This window comes from Pelophylax lessonae (genome assembly GCF_965119305.1).
Source record: "Pelophylax lessonae genome assembly, chromosome: 13".
NCBI lineage: Eukaryota > Metazoa > Chordata > Amphibia > Anura > Ranidae > Pelophylax > Pelophylax lessonae.
Window position 1 is genome coordinate 147,449,436 of NC_138780.1, and position 17,598 is coordinate 147,467,033.

Here is a 17,598-nt window from a genome sequence, read left to right on the forward strand (position 1 = left end):
GGCGCCTCTAAGTGTAACAATATGGTTACAATTAACGAAGGTTCAACATTAAGAGCCGGTTCACACTGAGGCGACAAGACTCCTTACTACTTCGGGGGCGACTTGTGCATTACATTGCACCACGACTTCGGAGCGACTTGCAGGGACTTCACAAAATGGAAGTCTATGCAAGTCGCTCCGAGGTCGCCCCAAAATAGTACAGGACCCTTTATCTAAGTCGGAGCGACTTGTGTTGCTCCTATTAGAAGGGGTCCTGTAGCGGTCAATGGACCACGAGGGAGCACGACTTGTCAGGCTGACAAGTCGCCTGACAAGTCATGCTAATGTGAACCGGCTCTTAGCAATTCACATGGTTGATGATTAAAACAGGCACATCTAATTATGCAGGCATCTGGGACAAAGCTGTCCACATAGACCATCCTCTGCACCGCCAGCTCTCACCGCTGTCAGTCTGCAGTCGTGACCAGAAAGACTACCCTGCAGGAGAGCGATCTGAAAGCGAGGCTTGAAGCACTCGTTGAGTGCAGTGTGGAAGGGATGACGTTGATGGCGGTGCTGTGAATGGTCTATGTGAACAGCTTTACCCCGGATGCCTGAATGCTTAGATGTGCCGGTTCTAATCATCAACCATGTGAGTTGCTAAATGTTGTACCTTCATCAAATGTAACCATGGTGCTACATGGCACCTCTCTTCTCTTTTATACTCAGTTGTGACGTGACGCTACTTGTATATGAAGACATCACTTGTTTATCAAGTCAAATTTTTTTTAAAAAATGTGCTTGTCTTGCAAAACGCTCTAAAACCAAGTTACTCTCTATCCAAGGTTTTACTGCACTGCCATAGTACGTTATACAAGCCGCTACATCACTCTATATCAAGCTGTGCCAGCACATTATACAGCTGCAATAACAACTATTGTATAACCTAGTAAGAATACATCAAGCCACATTAGCAAATTATATCACCTAATAGAAGCACTTCAGACCATGGCAGAACATTTGACAGCACGTTATATCAACAGCAAATTATATCACACCAAAACTGCATCTTATGTATCACATCACAACAGCAATTTATATAATGCAGCAGCAAATGAAATTAGTGATCAGTATAGTAACCAGCTGAAGCTTTGTCACCACCCGACAATGCAAATTGGAAATATTATAAATGTGACAAAAGAAGCGCTATCGTTGACAACATAATATGTGTAAGGTTTTCCTGACAGGTTTTTAGAATACACGCAGATAGCAAGCTGAGAGGCTCAATATAGTTTATTTATTACAGGTACTTATAAAGTGCTTTAAGTTATGCAGCGCTCTACATACACTATATTTTCAAAAGTATTGGGGCGCCTGCCTTTACACACACATGAACTCCAAACCACTCCAGCCTGTAGATGACTGAGTTCCTCTGGATGATACTCTAATTGCCAGATACAATTATAGTATCAAAAATAATACATATATCACGAAATGTTAAAAAACAAAGCACATTAGATGCTCAGACCAAATTTAGCAGCTTCATTATGCATCACTTAACTTTATCTCTATAACTTATTTGCCCACCTAATGTTTAGATTTTTGTAAGACATATAGGGATTTAATTTGGTAGACCATTAGAGGCTGACAGGTGGGCAAAGGTATACACAATATTGTCAAAAGTATTGGGACGCTGGCCTTTACACGCACATGAACTTTAATGGCAGTCTTAGTCCATAGGGTTCAATATTGAGTTGGCCCACCCTTTTCAAATATAACAGCTTCAACTCTTCTGGGAAGGCTGTCCAAAAGGTTTAGGAGTGTGTCTATGGGAATGTTTGACCATTCTTCCAGAAGCACATTTGTGAGGTCAGGAACTCATGTTGGGCGAGAAGGTCTGGCTCTCAGTCTCCGCTCTAAATTATCCCAAAGGTGTTCTATCGGATTAAGGTCAGGACTCTGTGCAGGCCAGTCACGTTCTTCCACCCCAAACTCGCTCATCCATGTATTTTTTCTTTTTTTTTTTTTTTTACAAACGATTTTATCAGAAAGGTCAGTAACATGTACAATCATATATAGAGAAAAATGTGTACAGAGATATTACAACATATACATCTAAAAATTGTTAATATTTTAGAACATTACAAAGAGAATTAAAATTATCCATGTCTTTATGGATCTTGCTTTGTGCACTTGTGCGCAGTCATGTTGGAACAGGAAGGGGCCATTCCCAAACTGTTCCCACAAAGTTGGGAACATGAAATTGTCCATAATGTCTTGGTATGCTTACAAGTTAAGAGTTCCCTTCACTTGAACTAAGGGGCCAAGCCCAACCCCTGGAAAACAACCCCACACCATAATCCCCTCTCCACCAAATGATTTGGACCAGTGCACAAAGCAAGGTCCATAAAGACATGGATGAGCGAATTTGGGGTGGAGGAACGAGATTGACTGGCCTACACCGAGTCCCGACCTCAACCCGATAGAAACCCCTTTGGAATGAATTATTATTATTATTATACAGGATTTATATAGCGCCAACAGTTTGCGCAGCGCTTTACAATGTGAGGGAAGACAATACAGTTACAATACAATTCAAAACAGGAGGAACTAGAGGGCCCTGCTCGGTAGAGCTTACAATCTAGAAGGGAGGGTCAAGTGAAACAAAAGGCAATAACCGTGGGGGGATGGGCTGATGGAGAAAATGGAGGTATATTTGTTAGGTGTGGGTAGGATAGGCTTCTCTGAAAAGGAGGATTTTCAAAGATTGCCTAAAAGCTAATAGAGTAGGAGATAATCGGACAGATATGGGTAAGGAGTTCTATAGGATTGGAGAGGCTCTGGGAAAGTCCTGGAGGCGGGCATGGGAAGAGGTGACGAGGGAGCTAGAGAGAAGGAGGTTTTGAGAGGAACGAAAAGAGCGATTAGGTTGGTATTTTGAGACTAGGCTAGTGATGTAGCTAGGGGCTAAGCTGTGGATTGCTTTGTAAGATGTTGTAAGTATTTTGAATCTAATTCGTTGGCCAGTTGAGGGCTTGACAGAGAGTAGCAGCGGACACTGAGGGATTGGTAAGGTGGATGAGTCTGGCGGCAACATTCATGATGGATTGAAGGGGGGATAGCCTGTGTAGAGGTATGCCAACGAGAAGGGAATTGCAGTAGTCGAGGTGCGAGATGACCAGGGAGTGAACTAAGAGCTTTGTTGTGTCTTTGGTTAGAAAGGGGCGTATTTTGGAGATGTTGCGGAGGTTGAGGCGGCAAGATTTGGACAGCGATTGGATGTGGGGTTTGAAGGAGAGTTCAGAGTCCAGGACAACACCTAAGACCTTGGCATGCGGGGATGGGCTGATAGTAGTGCCATTGATATTGACAGAGAAATCAGGGGAAGGGGCACGTGGTAGAGGAAAGATTATAAGGTCGGTTTTGGATGGATTGAGTTTGAGGAAGTGGTGAGACATCCAGACCGATATATCTGATAGTAAATTAGTGATACGTGAGGAGACTGGGGGAGAGAGCTGAGGGGTGGATAGATAGATTTGGGTATCGACCACGTAGAGATGGTATTAGAAGCCATGGGAGGCTATCAACTGACCCAGAGAGGAGGTGTAGATTGAAAATAGGAGGGGTCCAAGAACAGAGCCTTGGGGGACCCCAACAGAGAACGGAAGAGGAGAGGAGGAAGTAGAATTGTACATAACGCTAAAGGTGTGGTTGGATAAGTAGGAAGATAACCAGTGAAGAGTACAGTCACGGAGACCAAAGGCATGGAGTTTTTTGAGGAGGAGGGGATGGTCAACCGTATCAAAGGCAGCAGAAAGGTCCAGAAGTAGGAGTACAGAATAGTGTCCATTGGTTTTGGCCATTAGTAGATCGTTTGTCAGTTTTAGGAGAGCAGTTTCAGTGGAGTGTTGAGGCCGAAATCCAGACTGAGGCTATTCTCGGCAAGGTGGTTGCACAGTCGGTTGTAGACTAGACTTTCGAGGAGTTTGGATGAAAAGGGGAGTAAGGAAATAGGTTGTTCAGATTGGGTTGGGTCCAGTGAGGGCTTTTTAAGTAAATTAAAGCGGAGACTGCGAGCCAGGCCTTCTCGTCCAACATCAGTGACTGACCTGACAAATGCGCTTCTGAAAGAATGGTCAAACATTCCCATAGACACACTCCTAAACCTTGTGGACAGCCTTACCAGAAGCTATTATAGCGGCAAAGGATGGACCAACTCAATAATGAAACCTATGGACTAAGACTGGGATGCCATTAAAGTTCAGGCATTCCAATACGTTTGACAAAATAATGTATTATTACTACATGACTAATTACAGTAATACTGATAATAATGAGAATGTCTAATCGATATATTGCACTGTATTTCCACAGAGCGGCGATTCCCAGTTAAGCTTTTCTGCAGTCTCGCCCACTGATAGTGCTTTGTCCTCACAATCTCTGTCGCATGGCGGGGTGCCGGAACTTCTGGTGGGGCTGTCATATAATGCTACCACAGGACGCCTTTCTGTGCAAATGATCAAAGGAAGCCATTTTCGTAACCTCGCCATCAATAGGCCACCCGGTGAGTAAACGCTTTGTAAATATCAATATTTTATGTAAGCGAGAGTATTTGAAAGGTTCTCGTGTGGGATTTAAAAGGATAATAAGATCATCGAGGCACAGTCATATTTGTGTTATGTTAGTTATAAAATCCCTTAAAGCCAAACTGCGAACAAACAGCTGATTGCAGATATGGGAGCTATTTCTTTAAGCTGAGGGATTTGTCATTTTGTCTAGCCAGCCCTAAGATATACACAACTCAACAATGGCTTGACTTGATAATAATGAGCACAAAGCCAACCATCACCTAATATAGCAACTAATTTGTATCTGCCCCTCTCCTCCTTCCACCATAAGATTTAAAAAAAAAAAGTTTGTGTGTTTCTGATGCTTTTTGTGCTGCAGCACAGCACTTCCTTCTTTCTTACCCGAGAATGACGTTGTGCTCCCCTGCCATTGATGGCTCTGGCATGCCACAGGATTCGGTGCATGTTGGGGACATGCTGCACATCTGGTTTTGCCACACATGTGCAAATCTAATGCAGGTATGAGGTCCCAGATCTCCGGGTGTCTGTGCAGAAAACAAACAAGAACAGAGGACGCTCCAGCCTTGTGCAGTATCTTTATAAACCCTCTTACTGAAGTGATTTAAAAAGATGTATACTTACAAACAGCATATAACCTCAAGCACATCAATATCCACAATAATGTACATCACCTGGTCTTCTGCGTGATTGAGGGGATTTTTGCTAGAAGGGGAAATTTTTTTTTTTTTGGGGGGGGGGGGGGGTTACTGCTAGAAGATAGCAGAGGGGACTTGGGGGGGGGGGTTGTGCTGGAAGAGGGATAGAGGATTTGTGCTGGGGGGGGGGGGTGATTTTGGGGAGGGAGAGTATTTGAGCTGGGAGAGGGATTTCTTCTGGAAGAGGGGGAATTTGTGTTTGGGGTGAATTGTGGCTTGCAAAGAGGGTAAGTGTGAAGATTAGGGCTCAAATTGTTTTTAGGGGAGGCAAAGGGGCAAAGACAAGGCCAGTCACCCTACACAAGGATAAAGAACAGCAGTGACTGGTCTTTTTTTTACAGGGAGCTCTAGCACAAAGGCAAATTTTCACACTAGTTTATTGCACAGATCTGGAAGAAATACTCAAATCAAGATTTGAAAAAAAAATGCACATGCCTCTTGTATTTAGATAATGTTTTCTTATACTGGTGTTCAGCTTTAACGCAGCCCCCCCAGGAGCTTATATTTTCCTTCTGGGTGGGTTTGCTTCCCCCCCCACACTGTACACCAGCCAGGACTGAGGGAGGGTTAGCCCTGTGCAAGTTTCAAGACAGTTCTTGGAGCTTACACATTACTGATGATTCTCCCCTCACCTTTATGTGACAGTGTGGGTGCCTGAGAAGCCAAGCACCAGTGCTGCCACCCAGGAAGGAGAGAAGTGAATCACATACTAGTACAATATGCATAGGCATGCACAGGGGGTGTGCCTGGGCACACCCTAATCACCCTGTTTGGCGCAGATTCCCCCTGCTGATATTTCACCAAAGCCCCCCCCAACGGGGCTCCTAAAAAAAATTGTACGAAAATAAAAAACTACTAACACTGTCCGCTGCCCTACTGACACCAACCTCTGCCCTACTGACAAGTCCACTGCCCTACTGATGCCAACCTCTGCCCTACTGACAAGTCCACTGCCCTGCTGACACCAACCTCTGCCCTACTGACACCAACCCCTGCCCTACTGAAAGTCCACTGCCCTACTGATGGCAACCTCTGCCCTACCGACACCGTCCACTGCTCTACTGACACCATCCACTGCTCTACTGACACTGTCCACTTCCCTACTAACACCATCCATGTTTTAATACATTTGGGGTGCACACCCTAATGCAATAGGCTGCACACACCTATGACAATATGGGTAATATAACAGGTATTTTTATTTGCCCCAGAGTACGAAAGTGTGGGTAAGTATTTATCGCTGGTGGGGCTGCTGTTCAAATTTAGCCTTTTTTTGTGGAGGGATTATGAGAAAGTTTAGCCCTCCCCAAACTACTTTCGGCAAAATTTTTACCAGACCCGTACTGCACCTATACCAGTGTTTCTCAACCTCTTTTCAGTCAAGGCACCCTTTAAAGTTATGCACAATCTCGAGGCACCCCATTCTAAAATGTAAACAGCAAAACTAATAGTTTTATATATTGCAGTAACATCCATACCCATAGGACACCCAACATTAGAGGTGTTTTATTCTTTCAAAGTAAATACAGCAAAGTAGAGGAGGGGCAAACAAGGATGCCATGCATGTGTCTGATGCCCTCATTATCAACGGATGAAGTCACTGGCCACTGTCAAAAGTTGTAATAGTGAACAATGAAAACCAGTGGCTTTATGTAACTAAAAGGCAGGCTTGATCCACCTGCTGATTTGTACACAAACTCTTTGGGCAATGTTTAGGCATTCTGCCAAGGCACCCCTGAAGAACCCTCAAGGCACTCTGGTTGAAAAAGGCTGACCTATACCAACTCTATACCGCGGTTCTACTGAACTGTCTCTTTTTTAAAACCCTATCTGTTCTACACCTATTCAATACCTATACTACCTCTACCCCTACACGAACTGCCTGCAGGATAGTCAGGACTGTTGGTAAGTGCACCAACGCTTCTTAAAGGACCCTTAACCACTTACAGCAAAGTGATGTAGGGCTACGTTGGCAAATTTGCGGTGTTATACAGGGGTGATGCCTCTAGCTAGAGGCACCATCCCGGTACTTTGGTTTATACCCGACGGTCGGCTTTTGGTCGGTAACGACCGACTCGGCTCGGGAGCCGCTTGATCGTTACCCGGGTGAGCGGGAGGGGACGTCCCCCCCGCTGCCTTCCGTGACTTTGCCCGGGCCTCCCGTCCCACCGGGAGACCCGAGCACCCAGCCGGCACGTCCGCCAGGTGGATGGAGTCCCGATCTAAGCCGGAAGTGGCTTCGATCGGGTCTCCGATGACGTAACCCGGAGGCGGCGTCCATGAAGTCACTTCCGGGTTACTCTGCTGCAAAAGGCGGCAAATTTAAAAAAACGACTGTATGCAAAAATGCAGTTTTCGGGGTTTTGCATACATGAAAGTGTAGTGGAGGGGTCTAGGGTCTTTTAGACCCTCGATCCCTCCATAAAGAGTACCTGTCACTGCATATTGGTGTCACAAGGGATGTTTACATTGCTTGTGACAGCAATAAAAGTGATCAGATTTTTTATTTTTTTTTAAAAACCTGTAATAAAGTTAAAAAAAATAAAATAAATAGGAAAAAAAAAAAACATTTTAGCCGCCCCCGTCACCGTTAGCTCGCGCACAAATGAAAATGTATACGGAAGTCGAGCCGCAAATGAAATCACTGTTCAAACCACACATGTGAGGTATCGCCGCAATCGCCAGAGCGTGAGCAATAATTTTAAAAAATGAGCTACACTCTAACTCTAGACTGGTAACTGTTAAAAATTTTTAAAGCGTCGCCTATTGAGATTTCTATTGACCGTAGTTTGTCGCCATTCCATGGGTGTGCGCAATTTTAAACCATAACATGTTGGGTATCTATTTACTCGGCGTGACATCATCTTTCATATTATACAAAAAAAATGGGCTAACTTAACTGTTTAGTATTTTTTTAATGCAGTGAAATGTGATTTTTTGTAATTTTTCCAAAAAAATGGCGTTTCAAAGACCGCTGCGCAAATACCACGTGACAAAGAATATTGCAATGACCAACATTTTATTCTCCAGAGTCTTTGCTAAAATATATATATAATGTTTGGGGGTTCTAAGTAGTTTTCTAGGAAAAAATACTGATTTTAACTTATAAACAAAAAGTGTCCGAAATAGGGCTGGGGCTTAAGTGGTTAAAATAGCTGGCAGAAGAAACATCTCAAGGACTGCCCCTGTCATATATCCTGTCCAAAAACTCCATTATGCCACCTCTTGCTAAAATTCCCACACCTTCAACTTTGACCATGCTTACCAAACAGGTTTAGACTGAATAAATTAAAAAATTTCATTAAAATTATAACTGGGTGCTACTATCACGGTCAGTGATTTCTCTGTGAAGCTGTGTGTTTGTGTACTCAGCTTGGTGTGTCAGAGGGGCTGAGGTATTAGAGAAAGTTGAGGCCAGAAACAGAGAACCCATCTTAGTCTTCGGCTCTTTTGGGGGTAGCTCTATACATGATTATAATGTGGCACCTTAAAGTGACTCTCTTACTAGATAAAATTGGTATAAAGCCACCTGTAAATGAAATGATTCATACTTAGCTGTCCTGCACCTGTGCTGTCTGTCCTTTTGAAGCGCTATGCTGTCTGAAAAGTCTTCTGCATCTGGCTTTTCTGGAAGTTTTAGAAGCCTGGTCTCAGTTTGTGTGTTTTGGTTCCATCTACCAACTGCTCAGGACACACTAGTAATGTAGCTGCAAGTAGAAGGAACCACAAAATTCAACAAGGGCCCAGGCATCTGAATCATCTTGATGAAGATTTTTCAACCAGCTTGGGTCTGCAAAAGGTCGGCGGTGTGGGCAACAGTAAAAGTGTAGGGATACTGCCCTGTGCTGTTATGTCCCTAATTTAATGTATTGAATTTGCTGCTAGGCTGTAACCAGCTTGAGCTCTGTTTGCATTTTTCTAGGCTCCACTAATTCTCCTGCCTTCAGTGTGTTAATAGTTTCTGCTAGTTAATGTGAATGAGGTTCCAGGAATCAGTGTGGGAAGGGAAATCACTGAATTATGATAAATAATATATTAATCACCCAACCATTTCCTGTGGTCCTTGTTTAGAGTTATGTTTGGGAAGAGGATGCATTTTTGGGGACCCTTTCCAATGTATTTTTCCCTCCTAGGCTTTTGCCTGGAGAAGATGTCTGCATAAAGCAATCTCGACTTGGGCCTCTGTCTGGGGAAGGTGCTTGAGGCCTGTGGGACTTAGGCAGTCTGCTGGGGTAGATATCTGGCGGTAGCTGTATTTACATAGAACCTTCTTGCTGCAGTGTGTTGCATAGAGCTGGGTAGACTAGAAACCACTGTTGGCCAATGTAAGTAGAATTATTTGCCCATCAATCAAGGTATCTTTGACTGCTATCAAATGCTCGAGTCAAATTTATTGGAGAGATCCACTACAACTTAAGAAAGACTGTGACAGCTCTTACAGAGAGCTGTCTAGTGGCTCTCACAGGGCCAACAAATACCAAGAGACATTCTCTTAAAGGGCCTACTACTATGGTTACCATAACCCCTATCCTACTTTTGTGCTATTTTGGGTATCCTACACCCCTAAACACTCTTTCCCAGAAAGGTAAAAAGACTAAAGTAACTGGCATCCAACTTAATTTTCTTCCCACCATACACCTGTAGCGCTACCCCCGCAGGAGCCGCTGGTTGAATTGTGTTCTCTGTTCTTACTTTGGCCTCTACAAAGACCTCTGTACCTCTGACATCTTGGGTACCCGTCAACAGACACAAATTGTCAAGGTTTGGTGAATGCCTCAGGGTCACCCTAAAATGAGACTCGAGACCTTGCAGTATGATAACACGTTATATTAGGATAATGAGTACCGTAGTAAAAAATAACAGGAAATCGCAATGCAGTACACGCTTTAGCATATACAGTTTCAAATATCAATCGATGCCGAAGGAGTGCCTCCTAAGGTTTTGATAAAGCTGCATAAACTGAAGCTTTCCCCACTGGAAATGAACAACAACAAAGGCAACAGTGAATTTGGTATCAATAGAACGGTGACTAGGTCGCCTAGAGTTACTTACAGTGAGGAGGCTAGGGCCTAGGCTACAATGCAATGATGGTAAAATAACTATAAACTCTTGACTAAACAGGGTAACAAGTGCTCTAATGCAGTCTTCAAAGTAAACCTTCGGCCAGCCATTTCGGAGCTCTTGAAGAAGTTAAAAAATAAAGAAAATGTTTTCTGTAATAAATAAAAGGTTGTAGAACACTGAGTTCCCAAGGGCACTGAGTGGCAAAGTGTCCAGCAAGGGGTTAATTATCAGGAGTATATTATGAGATGTATCTCGGATGTTTAGGATTAAAGTTCTAAACGGCAGGATTGTTGTAGAACATCAAAGGAAAGTTGGTGATGCCTTTAAGAGGGATTGTGCGGTTTGTCATACAATGGATTTCACTACAGAGTCAGTCAGCGTGACACAAAGGATTAATATTCCACTTACCAACAGCACAGTATTTGTAGCAGCAGTTCTTCTTCGGTAATGAACGGGGGCCCCCTTTAAGATGAAACAAGTCAAGGTGTACAACTGTAGTATTGAGGCAGCGGTACCCCTGCGATAAAGCAACAGTCTTTAGATAGACTCAGCAGCGTCACAACAGAAATCAGCAGTTCTAGCTCTCCAGCACTAGGTCTCAGGATGATCGCTGGCTCCCACACACGGTGAGATGGACGCAGACTTGACTTGGCAAATAGCAGCAGCTTCCCCAGTTCTCCAGATCTGACAGGCACTGTCTTTACTGCAAAGCACAGTCTTCTCCTGTATCGTTCCATCTTTTCCCCTGTCTCCCTCCCAGACAGGGCCTGCACTTCCTCACACACCAGTCTCCTTTCCCAGATTTCCCCCCTGGCTTCCTGGGTTTTCTAATTTATATAACCACTCCCATACAAAAGCAGGCTGGTCTTAGAAGTTATTTTGGGTTGGTTTAACATTTGGAATTCTTTCTGGCTCGAACCACAACTCCCAAAATGCAATCCTCCTAACTGATGATTAATCCAAGTTCATAAAGCTCCATCTTGTGGCAGAAAAAAGGAACTTCTTGCAATAAAAATTAACTATGATAATGCATTAGTAAACCTGTACATTTCAGTTACAATGAGCATTGTTACACACCAAAAACCAGACCGTGGAATGGAAATGTTAGCCTGCCACAGTGCTTAGGGAGTTCTTCTACACCACCTCAAGAGGAGGTTGGAACCCAACATGGGACCCAATTTTTGGCACCCAGCCTGGGACTCAGCAAAATAACAATGAAAAAACCCAAAGGACTGTCACAAACCAAGTTTTAAGTGTTCTTTTTACAGGTCGGCCTTATTTAAAAAAAAATATATATATATATTATCTGTCAACATAGTTGCTTCAAAATGGTGCGAAGCTATGGGGCATTCTTGAGAAAAATGGGACTGGAAAAAACAAAAAGTTGGAACTATGACAACCCTTTTTCTATCCCCTTCTCATCCCTGGCGATGGTTAGGGAGCAACCAATGTCTATGCATTACTAGACATGTATCTAAAAAATTGACTTTGCCACCAGTAAAGTTCATTATTTGCTTAAGCCACATAATTAGGTCACCCAAGTAGACTTTGGAACTACACAGGGGTGTGACCTCAAGAGGGAAGGAAATGGCTGTGCGATGCTGGAGGTCCATAGCCGATATACTAGAACGTGAAATGTGCAAAAGGGGTTGAAACGGCGCTACCTGAAAAGTGATTAAGTGCTGATTGTAGTGCAATAGTGTGCAAATACCTTTAAAAAAGGGGGGGTGACACCGGCAAATAATAAATACTGATTATATTTCCAAAGGGTTAAAAACCACACATTTCCTTATCAGTAACCACAACCGATATGATCTGTTGGTGTGTGGTGAATTTTATCTGTAAAATAATAATAGTGCCAACAAGTGAGCAAATATTGTAGTGGGTTTATTCCAATAGTGATACAGTGCAATTCAAACAATATATAATATATAAATCCCTGGTGGTGAAGTGATGGATATATGTGACCAAAGTGAATACTGAAGTGCTGTATTCCTTAGAGGTGTAGGTGCTGTAGTACCCCCGATGACCACTAAGTGAGGTATATACGACCTGTTCACATGAAGTGGTCCCAAGAGGGGTAGATCGTGGGGTCCTCTCTTTATCCCGCAAGGCACCGACTGGTAATCTCACGGAAAGAAAGGAAAGGGGAGCCCCATCAAGTAGTTTGCAAAGTTATACCAATGTAGAAAGTAGTAATAACTCACGGTGAAGCTGCCTCGGATCAGTGTAGAGAGACGCCGGGAAGGTTCCGCGTTCCACGGCTGCCAAGTCCGAGACCGGAAGTGACGTAATGACGCAATGGACCCGCCCTACGCGTTTCGTCAGAGGACGTCTGCTGGAGCGGCGTCACCACCACGCACTCCCGGAATCTTTATAGTCAGCCGATGTCATAGCAACCGTACGGCTACCCGCGGCCATCTTGGTGCTCCTTAATGAACTGTCGGACGTGCGCCATCTTGCTCACCCACTCCACAAGATGATTCCGCACGGCGTTCGAACATGTTATATAATTTACATGCGGCTGCTATATTTCACATCATGTGCAAAGCAGCTTTCACCGGATACCTACACAGAACTTGTCTGATTAATGTGAAGCAAAACGTTTTATTATAAAAAAGAAAAAAGAAAAAGAAAAAAATATATGTGAAAACTTTTAACTTTAATGTTATTCCGAAAATAAAAAGAGAATAAAAATCTTTATTTTCCAAATCTTGTGTTTTAATCTCCCCGGAAGTGGACAATAATCCCGTGCTCCTTCTTTGTGTGAGAGCACCCCTAGCGTATATGGATATATTACCTCTATTACACATCTTGTGAGATATTATATTTATAGCGGGGAGGGAGTTTACACAAGTAAAATAAGGTATTAAAATATATATAATATATATAAAAAATATAAAAAAAATCTTCTAAAATTTATATTCAAAACAGAGGAATTCTATATTAATAGAAGGGAGGAATTCTTTAATGTTTATTGGTGAGAAGGATGTTGGACGAGAAGGTTCAGATGGGATCATACTGTGTAAAAAGGGTCTGATAAAAGAATAGTGGTTTTGTTATGCATTTCAGAGAGCAGGTGAAATCCAATGGAGTCACTTGGATAAAATAAATAGAGTCCTATTTTAAAATGCTGATAACCCGGTAAGGGATTAAAAAGGAATTGGAACGTGCAATAGATAAAAAATGAAGAACATGATAGATTACAAATAGGAAGGACGAAATGAATAAAATAATCATCCAAGAGGAGACTTATGTAACTTTGTAAAAATACTGGAAAGGGTAAGGAAGAATGGAAATCCTTCCCATTGTGTGGGAGGGGCTTACATGCTGTGCCATTATGCAATATATTAAAAACGTATGGAGGATATTAAAATATATTGCTAAAAGGAGAAATAAAATAAAGGAGGAGATAAAAAAGGAGATAAAAAGAAGGGTATTGTCAAAAAGCCATCTAGAAGGTGCTACAAACATGAGCCACATGCTAAAAAACATGTAAAAAACAGAAATATAATGGGTATGAGCACTAAATTAATCATAATGCTATACCCCTGTTGAGACAACTTATTCTAAAAAATTCTAAGAAATTGATTAAAAATTATTAAAAAATTATTAAAAAATTATTAAAAAATTAAAAAGATTTTAAAATGCTGGGATAAAGGAAAAAATTGGTTTCAAACATCTGTAATAAAACAGTTTAAATCAATGTCAGCGTTCAAACCATCGGGGCGCAAAGATTTCATTAAAAAGATCCATTTTGTTTCGTTTTTTGAGATCAGTCTTCTCTTGTTGCTGCCTCTCCAGTCCCCTTTTATTTTATCAATACCATAAAACGTAAAACCTGATGGGTCCTGGGAGTGCATTTCCTTAAAATGCCTGGATAGACTATGCTTCTCGAATCCCTTCTTTATGTTTTTTACATGTTCTCTAATTCTTACATATAGGGGACGCGTAGTTCTCCCTATATATTGTAAGTGACAAGGGCACTCGATGACATATGTCACATGTGTGCTGGTACAAGTAATGGTATCTTTTATTTTATATTCTACGCCTGTAGTATGTGATTTAAAATTCTTTATCTTTTTGGGTTGTCTCCTATTTGTTCTGCATGGCAGGCATTTTTGGCACCTAAAAAAGCCATTAATACTTGTAGGCAGGGAAATGGTCTTAGGAGGGTTCACCACGTTGTGTACCAACCTGTCCTTAAGTGTTGGTGCCCTCCTGTAGATAAAGCATGGTGCTTTTGGTAATATCTTTTTCAGGGTTCTGTCTGCTGTTAGTATAGGCCAGTGCTTCTTAATAATGCCTTCCAATTGTTTGTGTTGTCTGTTATAGCCCGTTATGAATGCAAACTCATATTTGTTGTTTTTTTCTTTACTTAGTTTTTCCTTTATAAGATCCTCTCTTTTGGTGTTTCTGACTAGTTGTTTTAAATGTTCCAGATCTTTTCGTTTATAGCCCTTTTCAATAAATCTTTGTATTAAAATATCTGCTTGGATATCAAAATCATGTATATTACTACAGTTTCTCCTCCTAATATACATGATTTTGATAGATAGATAGAAGGAGCACGGGATTATTGTCCACTTCCAGGGAGATTAAAACACAAGATTTGGAAAATAAAGATTTTTATTCTCTTTTTATTTTCGGAATAACATTAAAGTTAAAAGTTTTCACATATATTTTTTTCTTTTTTATAATAAAACGTTTTGCTTCACATTAATCAGACAAGTTCTGTGTAGGTATCCGGTGAAAGCTGCTTTGCACATGATGTGAAATATAGCAGCCGCATGTAAATTATATAACATGTTCGAACGCCGTGCGGAATCATCTTGTGGAGTGGGTGAGCAAGATGGCGCACGTCCGACAGTTCATTAAGGAGCACCAAGATGGCCGCGGGTAGCCGTACGGTTGCTATGACATCGGCTGACTATAAAGATTCCGGGAGTGCGTGGTGGTGACGCCGCTCCAGCAGACGTCCTCTGACGAAACGCGTAGGGCGGGTCCATTGCGTCATTACGTCACTTCCGGTCTCGGACTTGGCAGCCGTGGAACGCGGAAGCTTCCCGGCGTCTCTCTACACTGATCCAAGGCAGCTTCACCGTGAGTTATTACTACTTTCTACATTGGTATAACTTTGCAAACTACTTGATGGGGCTCCCCTTTCCTTTCTTTCCGTGAGATTACCAGTCGGTGCCTTGCGGGATAAAGAGAGGACCCCACGATCTACCCCTCTTGGGACCACTTCATGTGAACAGGTCGTATATACCTCACTTAGTGGTCATCGGGGGTACTACAGCACCTACACCTCTAAGGAATACAGCACTTCAGTATTCACTTTGGTCACATATATCCATCACTTCACCACCAGGGATTTATATATTATATATTGTTTGAATTGCACTGTATCACTATTGGAATAAACCCACTACAATATTTGCTCACTTGTTGGCACTATTATTATTTTACAGATAAAATTCACCACACACCAACAGATCATATCGGTTGTGGTTACTGATAAGGAAATGTGTGGTTTTTAACCCTTTGGAAATATAATCAGTATTTATTATTTGCCGGTGTCACCCCCCCTTTTTTAAAGGTATTTGCACACTATTGCACTACAATCAGCACTTAATCACTTTTCAGGTAGCGCCGTTTCAACCCCTTTTGCACATTTCACTTTATCCTTAACCCTTCGGGGTTTGGTTGTTGGCTGCTTACACCTTTACACCCGTTTTACACTGTTCTACCTCATACTCCATAGCGCTGGTCACCCTTGCCTTCTACTGATATACTAGAACCCTTACAAGGAAGAAATCTTTCTGTGGATTCCCTATCAGAACACGCTGTTCTAGCACAGACTAGTATCAAATAAAAAAATAAAAAACTGGAGTTCTGCTTTAGGGATTGAGTATAGGCCAATCCCCTGGACTTCTATTTGTGATTTTATAGCATTAATAAGTGAAGTCTATCTGGATTGTCTTCTTGCTGAACTACACTGCATCTGAGCACCACAAACCAAAAGTACAATTTCATTTTTTAATAATATTCAAAGAAAACTCCCCCATCTATGCTTTATTTTGCTGAGAAATCAATTTGAAAAACACCCCCTTAGCATTTCTAGCCATGGCCATCTTGAGTAAGGGCAGATGATTCATGTAGCATTTACTTCCTGGAATCTATTTGCCCTTAGCACAGTCATGCAGACAGGAGAGTGTGCTTTGCTGAGAAAACCCCTCCTCCCCTCCTGAAGACTCCTGGGATGTAGGACATCATTTGCCTAGGCCTGGAAACCAGGAAGTAACTGAAGAAATCTAAAAAAATTAATTTAACCACTTAAGCCCCGGAAGATTTTACCCCCTTCCTGACCAGGGGGTATTTTGCGATTCGGCACTGCGTGACTTTAACAGACAATTGCGCGGTCGTGCAACACTGTACCTAAACGAATTTGACGTCCTTTTTTTCCCACAAACAGAGCTTTCTTTTTGTAGTATTTGATCACCTGTGCGATTTTTTGATCATGCGCTATAAACAAAAAAAGAGCGTCAATTTTGCAAAAATAACAATATTTTTCAAATTTTTTTATATGAAATTCCCCAAAAAAAATGTAAAAATCGAAATTTTTTAACATTTTCGGCCAATTTGTTTTATGCTACATATGTTTGGTAAAAAAATGGCAAAAAGCGTATTTTGATTGGTTTGCGCAAAAGTTATCGCGTTTACTAATGAAGGGAAAGTAAACACAATTTTTGTTTGTTTTTTTTTAACGCGTAATGGCGGCGATCTGCGATTTTTTTGCGGTACTGCGATATTGCGGTGGACAGATCGGACCCTTGACTGACATTTTTGACACTTTTGGGGTTACTAGTGACATTTCCACAGTAATCAGTGCTATACATATGCACTGTTACTGTAAAATTACACTGGCAGTGAAGGGGTTAACTTTATTTGAGAGGGAGGGGTGGTGTGTGTTCCTAGGGGCGTGATTCTAACTGTGATTGGCTGTGGCTTGAGCTATAGGAACAATGATCAACGGTCCTACATAGAACCGTATGATCATTGTTTCTACACAGGGGAGAATGACAGGCGCCTTGTTTACACTAGCCGCCTGCCTTTCTCCCTCTCCACCGACGATCGCCGTGTGACCGGCGGACCCGATGTCACACGCGCGGGGGGGTCCGTGACCGCCCGGGAGCGGGAGCGCGCCTCCGGCGGCGCGCGCTCGCTCCCCAGAGCCTCACAGGCTAGCGACGTAGACCTACGTCACTTTG

The 17,598-nt window shown here is 42.4% G+C and overlaps 1 protein-coding gene across 3 annotated transcripts in view; it reads left to right on the top strand.

The window, feature by feature from the left end:
* Window positions 1-17,598, top strand: part of SYT16 (synaptotagmin 16) — a 149,525-nt gene that overhangs the window by 113,470 nt on the left and 18,457 nt on the right. For all 3 annotated transcript variants that reach the window (XM_082242623.1, XM_082242621.1, XM_082242622.1), the window contains one exon: window positions 4,354-4,543. In XM_082242623.1, the coding sequence (XP_082098749.1) occupies window positions 4,354-4,543 (190 nt within the window). The remainder of the gene's footprint in view (window positions 1-4,353; window positions 4,544-17,598) is intronic.